Source organism: Epinephelus lanceolatus, chromosome 14 (genome assembly GCF_041903045.1).
Source record: "Epinephelus lanceolatus isolate andai-2023 chromosome 14, ASM4190304v1, whole genome shotgun sequence".
Classification (NCBI taxonomy): domain Eukaryota; kingdom Metazoa; phylum Chordata; class Actinopteri; order Perciformes; family Serranidae; genus Epinephelus; species Epinephelus lanceolatus.
The window spans coordinates 34,040,814-34,052,924 of record NC_135747.1 but is presented as its reverse complement, the minus strand read 5'-3'; the positions used below and the strand labels follow the sequence as shown (position 1 = coordinate 34,052,924).

Sequence of the window (12,111 nt, the reverse complement as noted above, 5' to 3'; positions counted from 1 at the left end):
GTTGTTCATTACATGGAGCAGAGACAAGTCCATGATGAGTGAGTCCTCATTCCTCAGACTGATGCCAATTAGAAATGCTGATGCAGCAGTGGAACACTCAGAGCAGGAATGTCTTTTGATCATCGCAGACAAAAGGCATAATGACGTGTATTACAAAAAGGATGTCTTCGTCTGTGTGTGTGTGTGTAACCCTGAAAATAACTCCTTTTCATTTTTTTCCCAACATCTTAAAAGGACCCAAACTTTTGCCCTAAAATTATCTCAGCTAAATGTGATGTCCTACAGTGATAGCAGTGGTGACCCCAGAAATTTTTCTGGGCAGCAAAATGGGGCCACTGGAAAATCTTGGGGTGTCACACCAACACCAAAAGTCAGAACTAAATTTCTTGATGCTGTTGGCTTGTTGAAAATTATGTCAATATGAAGAGTTAAGGAATCACATACTGATGTACTTTGGTATCTTATCTTACAGTTAATATTACTAAACTAGAAAAGCACTCAGAGAGTGCAGACCTCAGCTAAGTAGGTGATACCCCCCCCCCCGGTAGGTAATCGCTAACATTTAGCTAACTTTCGCTAACCGCTAACGTTTGTCAGTCGCTAACGTTATGCTACCTTTTGTAACAGCAGGAAAGAAATAGGCAACGTTGCCATTTATGGCTGTTTAAAAATGTGCTGGCTCTAGAACCAGCTGAAGATGTCTTCAATGTAATCGCTAACGTTTAGTTAACTTTCACTAACCGCTAACGTTTGACACAATGACCAAGACATCAAGTTGGGAGGCAGTTTTAATCAACAGCAGCGTCTTGTACATACCGTGTCACTGAGTCAGGAAAACCCCCATTCAGTCAGACGATAGACTTTACGTATTCCTGACGAGCCCAAGTAGGCTTACTCGCCACTGCAAACCGGTGGCGCACATCTGGTCATGGAATGAGTCTATTCTAAAACTCGGTGAATACACAGTGCTATTTAGTGCTATTTTATTATTTTATCCACTTTGCTTCAACTGATCACCACCAAAATTTTGTCATCTGTTCCTTGTCCCATTATCCACCTTTCCTGAAAATTCCATCAAAATCCGTTCATAACATTTTGAGTTATTTTGCAGACAACCAGACAAAGACCAATGCCGGTGAAAACATAACCTCCTTGGCTGAGGTAATAACCAATGTGCATGACCCACAATCCTGTCTTATGAAGACAATGGCCAAAAAAATATTGCCTGGCGAGTCATAGCTCTGGAGATTCGGCAGTTCAGGTGAGAAATTTAGTTTAATTAGGTTGTATCCACACATGATTTTAGGCTAATGCAGAGGTGGAGGAAGTACAGATCTTTCAGTAAAAGTAGTGACAACTTAACATGGTCATCTGTTGATGAGCTGCACTGTGACATTTCAAGTGTGTGCTAGGGGTGGCACTTGATATGCGTCACATGACGCACCGTGCTGCAGCGGTGACAATTTCAAACACAAGTACACAAATCAGCTTCACTATAACTTGCAGCATTCACAGACAAAGCACTTGTCTTTATCTGGACATATTTCCCCCACAAATACAACATGCTAATGTTATTAGCACAAGCATATGGCATTTTACATTGTATAATTTAGCCTAGCAGCTAGCGGACTTTTCCTCTACTCACATGACAGGGACACAGGGACAACAGCAACATTTAACAAAGGTAACGTTACAACATTCAGCTCCATTATAGCTCACAAAGTTCCCAGACAAAACAACTGTCTTATACTAAAGACATTTTCCAAACTAAGACAACATGCTAAAGTTATTAACACAAGCCTATGGCATTTTACATTGTATAAATTAGCCTAGTGACGAGCAGAGATCTCCTGTGCTCATATGAAGCCAGGATAAATCACACACAAGACTTAAAATGCTATTTTTGTGGAGGCTTTATTGTCTTCACAATTTATTGTTTCTTATCTGTGAAATTAAAGTAAATAAAAGCTTTGTTTCCACTGAGGGAAATGGTTTCATGGTCTCTGCGTCGCCATGAAGTATAGTTACATTTCTGGGGAGGTGCACGTCAGGCTGCAATATAGGGTACGGCCTTGATTTTGAGCAGAAGTATAAATCCTACATAACTCCCTACTGTTGCATAATTACAATTTTTTATTTGTGTGTAGAATTTTTCTACTGAAGAAATAATCCCGAAAACTGTTCACAGTAATATGTGCAGATGTTCTTGCAGCCTGCAATAAGTTACCTAGATGAACCATTATTACACATGGACAGGAATTAGCCTGCTATCATTAATTCAATTAGGCTATTTTTAAATCCAGGATTTATGAGCGGATAGTGCTCACAGCATTTAAATAAAACATTGAAAATATCTTTGTAAAATCAGTGGAAGTGAATAAATGATCCACAGAATGAACTGAAAATGTTCATGGGAACATTTCCTACTGTACCAACAGTCCCCAAACTGTCCACACTAGCTGCCAACAATTATTAATGTCAGAAAACTTTTATGCACGCGTGCCTGTGTCCTGTTGTGCGCGTGTGTGGATGTTTTTTTGTTTGTGTTTTTTCCCCCTCTCCTTCCCTCTGCCTGGTTTGGGATTTGCTGGTCAGTGACATGCCTCCCTCCGCCTGGCTCCTTATAGCCCCGGAGCGGCAGGAATCCCGGACGAGTGGTACGGACATCGCCGACGGAGACCGCCAACCCGGCGCGGAGCGTTCCCCTTTAAACACGGTCTTATGACTACAGACTGCCTCAGTGAGACACGACCGGAGGACCGGACCAGAGAACCACAGACAGCCAGCCAGCCAGCCGAGGGACAGACAGGACCGAGACAGTGACTGAGAGCCGGGGACAGACAGATAGGACACAAGCTCCCCTGCAGAGGCTGAATGGTTGGAGGCAGTCTGAGAGAACAGCTGGAGTTACAGGATACTACCTCACCTGTCCCTCACCTGTCCGCAGGTAGGACCCGCACCTGTCATCATCTCACCTGAGCTGAGACATCAGCGGAAAATCATCAGTGATATTTTATCTAAGGGGACAAAAACATTTCAGTAGGCTACTTATATTTATATTTCTACATTTTATGTTGTCAGTAGGCTACAAGTAGCAGTGCAACAATGTAAAAGTGCTCTAGTAGAAATAAAATGTGCCTATAGACCTATGCAGAGTGCTAAATTACTATAATTACTATGATGTGTAAATTGTATTATTATCGTAATATCATGCATTAACGGGCAAGCAACAGTTTAATGCTGCAGCCGGTCAAAGTGAAGCTAATTTATTTATTTATTTTTTTATTTATTTATATTTTTTGTAATTCCAGTTGAACCACTTGAACTTGAAGACCCCCAAGAAAAAAATAAATAAAATAAATACATTTAAAAAAAAATAATGTTTTTGAATGGATTTAATTTAAATTAAATTAAATTAAATATTAAATAATTAAATTCACTTTATCATTTTTTTTTGCCTGTTATATATTTTGTGATGTCTTTTATGTCTTAAGTGTGACTTGTCCACCTCTGCTGTTGCTTAATATAAAAAATAAAAACTTGTGAGACTTTTAGTTTTAATATGTCAACTAAACTTTATTTTGCAATTTAAGAAATTCAATTCATTCGAGCTCACTCATCTCAAAGTTTACATCAGATGAATATGCTGTAGAGCCACAGTGTCTCTGTATTTGCAAACTGGGAGTTATGAATGATGTATCCAACACATTCTTACTCCAACACATATCAACATTTGGTCATGGACTTTCCACCTAAGACGCGTGGTACCCTGGGAGCGTTGGTTGTTGAAGTTCTGGGATGTAGTGTCAACTTCAGCCTGTTACATGCATTGTCTTCTTTCAAAATACACATCCGTCTTCACAGGAAATTTAACGTTTACATGCAGTTTATTTCAAAACAAACGCACTACATCAGTACAACAACATGCATTGACATTTTTTTCTTGTTCAACAAAAAATTTACGTGGTTAGGTTTAGGAAAAAAGAACAGGGTTTAGCTTTATAATCTTAAGGGATGTGAACACCGCTCTCCCGAGTAAAAGTCAACATTTGTTGGACCCATCCACCACCTCTCCCAGCTGCCCCACTTGGACTTTCACCACCATAACTTGCGTTCTTGTCCTGCTGCGTCTCCCTCCAACCCTGACGGCAGAAGTCACTGACCAAGCGCCCATTTTTTATGACTTCAGGTTGACACATTACGATTAATGCACGCAAGCCAACATATGCAAAGGTGTAAGTTTTGTTTTAACATTTGGGGAGGGGGACAGACATGAAACAGGGGCTTTGGGGTCCTCTGCCAGAAAATTTGGAGTGTCAAACACTTAATTTCCTGCATTCTTGTGAATGCATATGCACCAATTTGTGGCTTTTCTGCATCAATTTATGCAGTAAATGTGTTAAATTTTGACAAATTAAAAGTCCTCTGCTACTTTCCTTTTTTATTTGGGTGGTCAAATGAATGGTCCAAATACTGAGGTGAGGTGTCCCCTGCTTCCCACCTGAAAGCTACGCCTATGTGCTTACAGAGTAATGACAGTGAGATGTAATGCAACAAATTGTGTTCAGTATTTATGCATTATATGAGACAAAGTGGTTGTAAATCAGCGCACATGCAGTATAAGTTGAGAACTTTCTCAGATTTTGGTAAAAAAATATCATCATCACAGTGTTGCTACTGAACCCACTGTTGAGTCTCTGCCTGCTGGTTGACCTCACTGACCTCAGTAGGTTATTTAATTTCTCTCTCTTGATCTCACAGGATTTAGTTTTTTGGGCCACCCGTTGCAGCCTGTGGACACTTCCCCCTCCTGCAGCACTGAGGACATGTGTCGCCTGCCGCTGGCTTCACTCTTCATGTGCCTCTGGTTGGTGGAGCGAAGCCACTGTAACGGCAGCCTTCAGGACAGCATGGCAGAGCTGCACACCAGGTTCGCTGTCAGCCTCTACCAGACGCTCACCAAGACAGAGAACAACTCCAACCTGATCGTGTCACCAGCGAGCGTCTCCTTGTCTCTGGGGCTGCTGCAGCTCGGCGCCAGGGGCAACACGCTGGCTCAGCTGGAGGGAACGCTCGGATACAGCGTGAAGGGTAGGAGTCATCTCGGGTTTTTGATATTAGCTGCTCCTCATGCTGTGGGAGTGAGGTTGGAGAGGTTGTCGGTGGCTCTCAGTGCTGTTGGTACCAGGTGGTGTGGAGCAGTGCTGCTGCTGCTGCTGGCCCTGCAGAGCACAGTGGTGTCTGGAGCCATAATACCTGCCTCCACACCAACTCTAATCTCATTAACCACTCCTGCAGCTCGGCCCCGGGGTCGAGGGGTCACTGTGTTTAATTACAAACAAAATGAGAGCTGGAGCTGCTGTTTCTTTTACCTCCATGATGTGATCTCACACGTCAGTCAGGGATGGAAACTGATGATACTGGGCTTTAATTTAGCCGAATACCTCAGCTGTGATCTAAAGATTATTTCCATCAGCGCCAAAAGAAGGTCTGACATGATTCTAAACTAACCTGAGCTAAAACATGAGGATAAAGTCGGGCTGAACGTATAAGTTACATAAATTATCAGTTCTTTTGTCAATTATCCATCCATCCATCCATCCAACCATTTTCAACTGCTTATCCAAAGCCGGGTCGCAGAGGCAGCAGGCTGAGCAAAGTATTCCAGACATCCCTTTCCTCAGCAACGCTTTCCAGCTTCTCCTGGGGGACCCTGAGGCGTTCCCAGGCCAGATGAGATATATAATCCCTCCAGCATGTTCTGGGTCTGCCCCGGGGCCTCCTACTAGTTGGACGTGCCTGGAACACCTCTAACAGGAGGCGCCCAGGAGGATCATGATCAGATGCCCGAGCCACCTCAACTGACCCCTTTCGGCACACAGGAGCAGCGGCTCTACTCCAAGCTCCCTCCAGATGTCCGAGCTCCTCACCCTATCTCTAAGGCTGAGCCCAGACACCCACGGAGGAAACTTATTTCAGCAGCTTGTGTCCGCAATCTCATTCTTTCAGTCACTACCCAGAGCTTATGACAATGGGTGAGGGTTGGGGCGTAGATTAGGGCACATAATAAGAATATAGGTAGAACCGGTTAGCTTACTCCCTCTGTAGGAAGAGATGTCTGACAGTGGAACATTGTCCAATGCTCTGTCAGGGAGTGTGAACTGAAGGGCCACTTCAGGTAAATGCAAGTTTTCTGAGGGCTGGCTTCACAATCCCGAATATAATAGAGATTATATAACATAAACATGTAGATCTTTGTACTCAGATGTCAAATATGGTCTAAAAAATCTACCAAGAAGTCTCGAAATCTGAGTCTGGAGAAGTATGGAACTTTAAAAAGGGAACATGTGTTTGAACCCTGATAACAAATCAGTGTATTCCTGTAAAAAAAGACAACATCCAACAACAAGAGCAACACCAAAAATTAAATAAAAGAAAACAAATCACAAGACTGAGAGGAGGCACCTACGATTTACTGCGTTTTAATAAATGCTGTGCACTAATGAAATGCTGCCGTCATGAGAGAATCTGTGTTTGACTTCAATTTGGATCATTTTATCCGAGACTGTCTGGAGTTTATCAGATGATAAGATCCCTGTGGTTTGTGCCGCTCAGCAGACTTGATGGAATTTGTGTTAAGCAAAGCCCAAATGAAGTCAAATGAGCATTTGTTTGTGCACAGTCCTGCGGGGACATGGTGCAAACTCAGTTAAGTTGCTAATGAAACAAGCCAGAGGCTGTTGAGCTGAATGCATTTCAGTGATGATTCTTGTGTTGTAGAGACGTTTATGAGCCATTTTCCACCTGTTTTTTGAAAGTGGTGTGAATTATACGTCTCTGACAGAGCTTAAGATCAGATGTGTAGCAGAGTAGAAGAGACATAGATGCTGAATCTGCTTTTCATCAGCTTCCTGCATCTCGTAACGCACCATCATGTCTGACCTGTCCTCTGTGTCCTCCAGATGCCCAGGTACAAGACTTCCTGCTGCATTCACACAGCGACACGAGCAACACCAGCCAGGGGATGCAGCTGCAGCAGACCTGCACGTTATTCATACAGAGCGGCGTCCAGCTCCTGACTGACTTCACACAACACGCAGCAGCCTGGGCCTACACCAGCGTGGTCCGAGCCAATTTCAGCCAGCCCAACCACACCCGCGGGCAGCTGGAGCGAGTGGGGAACAACCACGGTGAGCAGGACAGCTCCTTAAAACAGTCAGAGCCTTGATAATATATATTCGCACATATTCGGGTAGGCATGTCCTGATTGGCTGGCTATGTTTATGAAATCTCAACATGGAAACATTACAACTCAATCTGGGCGAAAATGGGTGTGTAAGTTAAATTTTTGGGACATATTGGTAATATGCAAATTAGAGAGCATAAATAAAATATAATATGATTTAAAAATAAATCATAAATCTGAGTGTTTCAATGTGTTTCTAATGCTTAAAAATGTGAAATAGACTCCAAGTTTTCCGTAAGAGTTAAAAAATATATATATTTTATGTTGCTGCCATCGTGGAAATATGCAAATTAGATGTCCTGATGCATCCAATCATAAAAATAACCATTCCATGTGTTTCTTGTGGCTAAAAACCATAATATAGACACCAAGTTTGCATGTGTAGCACATCTGGTTCAAAAGTTATAGCCAAAACTGTTTTAGGTGGCGGCCATATTGGATTTTGCCGCCATGGTCAGCAGAATGCCAATCTGCAATGCCCAAATTTGGTGCTTTTATTACAAACTGAACGACTGGAGGATGTCGACTTCCACGTTGTGAACCAGTGTCAAAGGTTTTTGAGTAATGTTTTTAATGTATACTCACAACCGCAACGTCATGGTGTCAGTTACAGTTTTCTCTAATGACACTTTACAGTCAGTGCTTCCTCCATCCCACCAAACCTTCACTGGATGTATTTACAAATGCCTCTGTCCGTTACATCAGACCACATTAGCCAACAGTCCAGACACTGCAAAGAGCTCAGCTGCAGATAACATACCTTCACATTAACCTCTGCCCCTCCCTTGTTACCTCCCAGATGAGTCATGGCCACTCCAGGCAGGAAGCAGCAGCGGGGAGCTGTCGGGCTCGGGCGAGGCCCAGGCAGAGGCCCTGTGGTGGGGCCACCGGCTGCAGATGGCGCTGGTCAACACCGTGGCCTTCAGGGGCGTCTGGCAGAAACAGTTCCTGTTCACCAACACCCAGAACCTGCCCTTCATGCTGTCTGATGGGAGTGTGGTTAAGGTGCCCATGATGTATCAGGCTACAGAGGTCAGCTTTGGTAAGAGATGCCATCCATCATCCATCATCCATCCTTCCTTTCACTCTAAAAAAACAATTCATTTTCCCATCAACACAGCTGTTGTAACAAACCCATCATACTGAAAAGTAACTGCCCACTATATAGTTATATATAACTCATACTGTTGCTGGTTTCTTTAAGTTTCATCTCATTCCAAATATCCCATCTTTGTTTTTTTAGCTATTGATCAGGTAAAATAAGCAACCTCAAAACTTCACTTCAAGGTGTAACTTCGGTATGTTTCACCCTGGACCTTATTTTCCTGTTTAAGTGACTCATGGGAACAACCATTTTTGAAAGAGGTTCAGTAGTGAGGAAGACGGGCTGCAATGTAACCACTCGGGACATGTTCGCACCATCAGTGTACGTCCACAAATAGTGCCTGTTTTTGCCACTGACAGGCTCAGACTGATTCTAAGCATCTGACAACACTATGGAAAGGATCCCTACAGAGACAGACCTTTTTGTTAAAGAGTAGATCCTTTCATTTCACTAGAAACAGCCCCAAAATCACTATCAGCGAACCAACCAGTTTGAATAAACAGTCATTACACACATATTGTGTATAGAGCCAGCATGTTTTCACATCTAACTGGGTAAATGAAGGGTTTATTTTAACCAAACCTGAGTTGGTTTCCACTCTGAATGAAATCCATCCATCCATTTTCATTCATTTATCCAAAGCCGGGTCATGGGGCCAGCAGGCCAAGCAGAGCACCCCAGACGTCCCTCTCCCCAGAAACACTTTCCAGTTCCTCCTGGGATACCTGAGGCATTCCCAGGCCAGATGAGATATGCAATCCCTCCAGCCTCTAACAGGGTGCCCAGGAGGATCCTGATCAGATGCCCGAACCACCTCAACTGATCTTTCTATACGCAGAAGCAGCAGCTCTACTCCGAGCTCCCTCCAGATGTCCGAGCTCCTCACCCTATCTCTAAGGCTGAGCCAAGCCACCCCACGGAGGAAACTCATTTCAGACGCTTGTATACGCGATCTCATTCTTTCGGTCACTACCCAGAGCTCATGAGCATAGATGAGGGTTGGGATGTAGATGGACCAGTAAATCGAAAGCTTTGCCTTCCGGCTCAGCTCCCTCTTCACCACGACGGTCCGGCGCAGCACCCACATCACTGCAGAGGTCACACCAAACCGCCGATCCATATCGCATTCCATTCTACCCTCACTCCTGAACAAGACCATGAGATGGTTGAATTTCCCCGCTTGAGGCACTAAGTCTCTCCCAACCAAGAGGGGCCAATCCACCGGAGAACCATGGCCTCAGATTTGGAGGTGATTCTGGATGAAGTGTGTTTCACAGTGATAAAATTACTATTTAAATGGAGTCTCGTGGGTTTGACAAAAGTAACTTCTGGGATGTTTCTGGATAAAAAAAGATCTTACTCTTTAACAATGAGGTCTATCTCTGTAGGGATCCTTTCCATAATGTTGTCACGGCTGTTAGATGCAGTGCTCTTGCTCAATATTAGACCAATTTTATTTGTTCCCAGTCACTTCAATGCAAAAATGTAAACATAGTGTCCAGGTTGGAAAATACAAAGCTACCCTTGAAGTCACTGATAACACTGTTTTTGACATCTTACAGACTGAATTATACTTAGTCGAATTAAATCAATGGAAAAAGTCAGAGGTTGCACACCTGAACTTGTCGCCCTCCCTTGTAGGTCAGTTCAGGACAGCATCAGATCAGCGTTACACTGTGTTGGGGCTGCCGTACCTGGGCCGCTCCCTCAGCCTGCAGGTGGTCCTGCCCAGTGAGAGGAAGACGCCGCTGTCCTCCCTCGAGTCCCAGCTCACCGCTCGCCAACTGGCTTCCTGGGACACCGGCCTGCGCAGAATCAAGATGGACATATTCCTACCCAGGTCAAGATCATGCATTTTGTTTCAAGATGATTCTAAGACTCAACATCTTTGAGATGATGTACAAACATTGTTGTGTCTGGTGTTCACAGGTTCAGAATGCAGAACAAGTTCAACCTGAGGTCAGTGCTTCCCGCCATGGGCATTAGCGACGCCTTCAACCCGACGGCAGCTGATTTCACTGGAATATCAGGTCAGTACAACAACTTGTTAGGAGAAGCGGATCACAAACAGTGTAGCGTACCATAAGCTGCAGGTGGCACACTGATGCCTGTGGCTCTGCTAGCAGCTCACAGTTTGTTTCCTCCTGCAGTGGAGGAGAGTCTTTACGTGTCAGATGCTTTCCATGAAGTGAGAATAGAAGTCACAGAAGATGGGACAAAAGCAACTGCTGCTACAGGTGAGAGCTGCTCTGCAGAATAATGAAATTATACAGATATGTCATGTTAATTGTGCCTGCCTGCAATCATTTATTTTAATAGAATAAAAGATTATTGGATAATAAACCAGTGTTTTGTTAACCTTGCAGCGATGGTGCTCCTCAAACGATCCCGTGCTCCTGTTTTCAAGGCGGACCGGCCGTTCTTATTTCTTCTACGACAGATTAACACAGGTATTTTTCTTTAACATACATTACACATACTTTTCCAACTCCAGTCCAGCTGTGCTGCTTAAAGGAACATGCCAGTAGTCTCCATGTTTTGACTCTACAACCAATCCAGTATTAAGAAAACTACAACTCCCAGAGGGTGGAGCTCCTACCAACAGGGTTGCATACAGGAGTATTGCATACTGCCAGTGATTAGACTGAGATTGAGTTACTTTTAAGGTTCCTGGTTTGAACCCAGGGTGGGGGAGCCCTTCTGTGCAGAGTCTGCATGTTCTCCCCGTGTCAGTGTGGGTTTCCTCCAGGTACTCCAGCTTCCTCCCACAGTCCAAAGACATGCAGGTTAATTGGTGACTCTAAATTGTCCGTAGGTGTGAATGTGAGTGTGAATGGTTGTCTGTCTCTAATGTGTCAGCCCTGTGATAGTCTGGTGACCTGTCCAGGGTGAACCCTGCCTCTCACAGCTGGGATAGGCTCTAAACTAGACATTGGTCAGCCTTTTTAGGAAATGGATTTTTCCTACATGGAAATCTTAATCAATTAAGAGCAGATTTCTAGCCCAAAGCAATTTATCTGGTCCGCTTGTAAATGCCGCTGTGAGAGCATGAACCAACTCTAGGCAATTATATATCTTTGTAACAAATTAGTCCCTGATTCGGACCAAAGCAAGACAACTCTAGGTCTGAAAGCACCCTCAGACTGAATGATTTGCAGTTAAAGGCCCAACATGCAGGATTTGAATATTTTAGATTTGGCGACCCCTGGTGTTAGTTTAAAAAAACACACCACCACAGGAACAGTTCAATGATCGAGCTGAATGCAACAGAGTGCACCAATTTTCACTCAAAATTTTCAACGAACAAGAAATCTTCACACTGTGTCTTTTAGTATTTTAAACTCACAAAAACAGTGGTATGATCCTTTAAAGCAAAGAAGAAACTGAAACTTATCTTTACTGTGTTCTCCATTCCAGGATCCATCTTGTTCATGGGCCGAGTGATGAACCCAGTGGACCAAGCACCCTAAGATACCCAAACACCTCTCTCACACACACACACACACCCACACACACTTCTCCCCCGACCCCCTTATTTCACTACTGGTATTTATTTGTGGACCAACGGGAGGGTCCACGGACACTTCAGGAAGAGGGACAATATTTTTGTACATGTCTGTAAATAAAATTTTAATACATGTTTTTACGCTCAGTGTGTTTTGGTCCTTTCTTCCATTAATGGGAATTTTTAACGACTTTAAGTGATTTCACTGTCACAGACAAATTTCCAATTAAGGAGGCTATTCTGTGGAAAAGGAGG

At 43.7% G+C, this 12,111-nt stretch overlaps 1 protein-coding gene across 1 annotated transcript; it reads left to right on the top strand.

The window, feature by feature from the left end:
- The first annotated feature begins 2,642 nt into the window (after positions 1-2,642).
- Positions 2,643-11,997, top strand: serpine3 (serpin peptidase inhibitor, clade E (nexin, plasminogen activator inhibitor type 1), member 3). The gene is made up of 9 exons (XM_033618228.2): positions 2,643-2,947; positions 4,762-5,091; positions 6,963-7,190; positions 8,046-8,288; positions 9,993-10,191; positions 10,281-10,381; positions 10,502-10,588; positions 10,718-10,801; positions 11,769-11,997. The coding sequence occupies exons 1-9, from the start codon at positions 2,875-2,877 to the stop codon at positions 11,819-11,821; spliced, it is 1,398 nt and encodes a 465-aa protein (XP_033474119.2). The 5' UTR covers positions 2,643-2,874; the 3' UTR covers positions 11,822-11,997.
- The last annotated feature ends 114 nt before the right edge of the window (positions 11,998-12,111 follow it).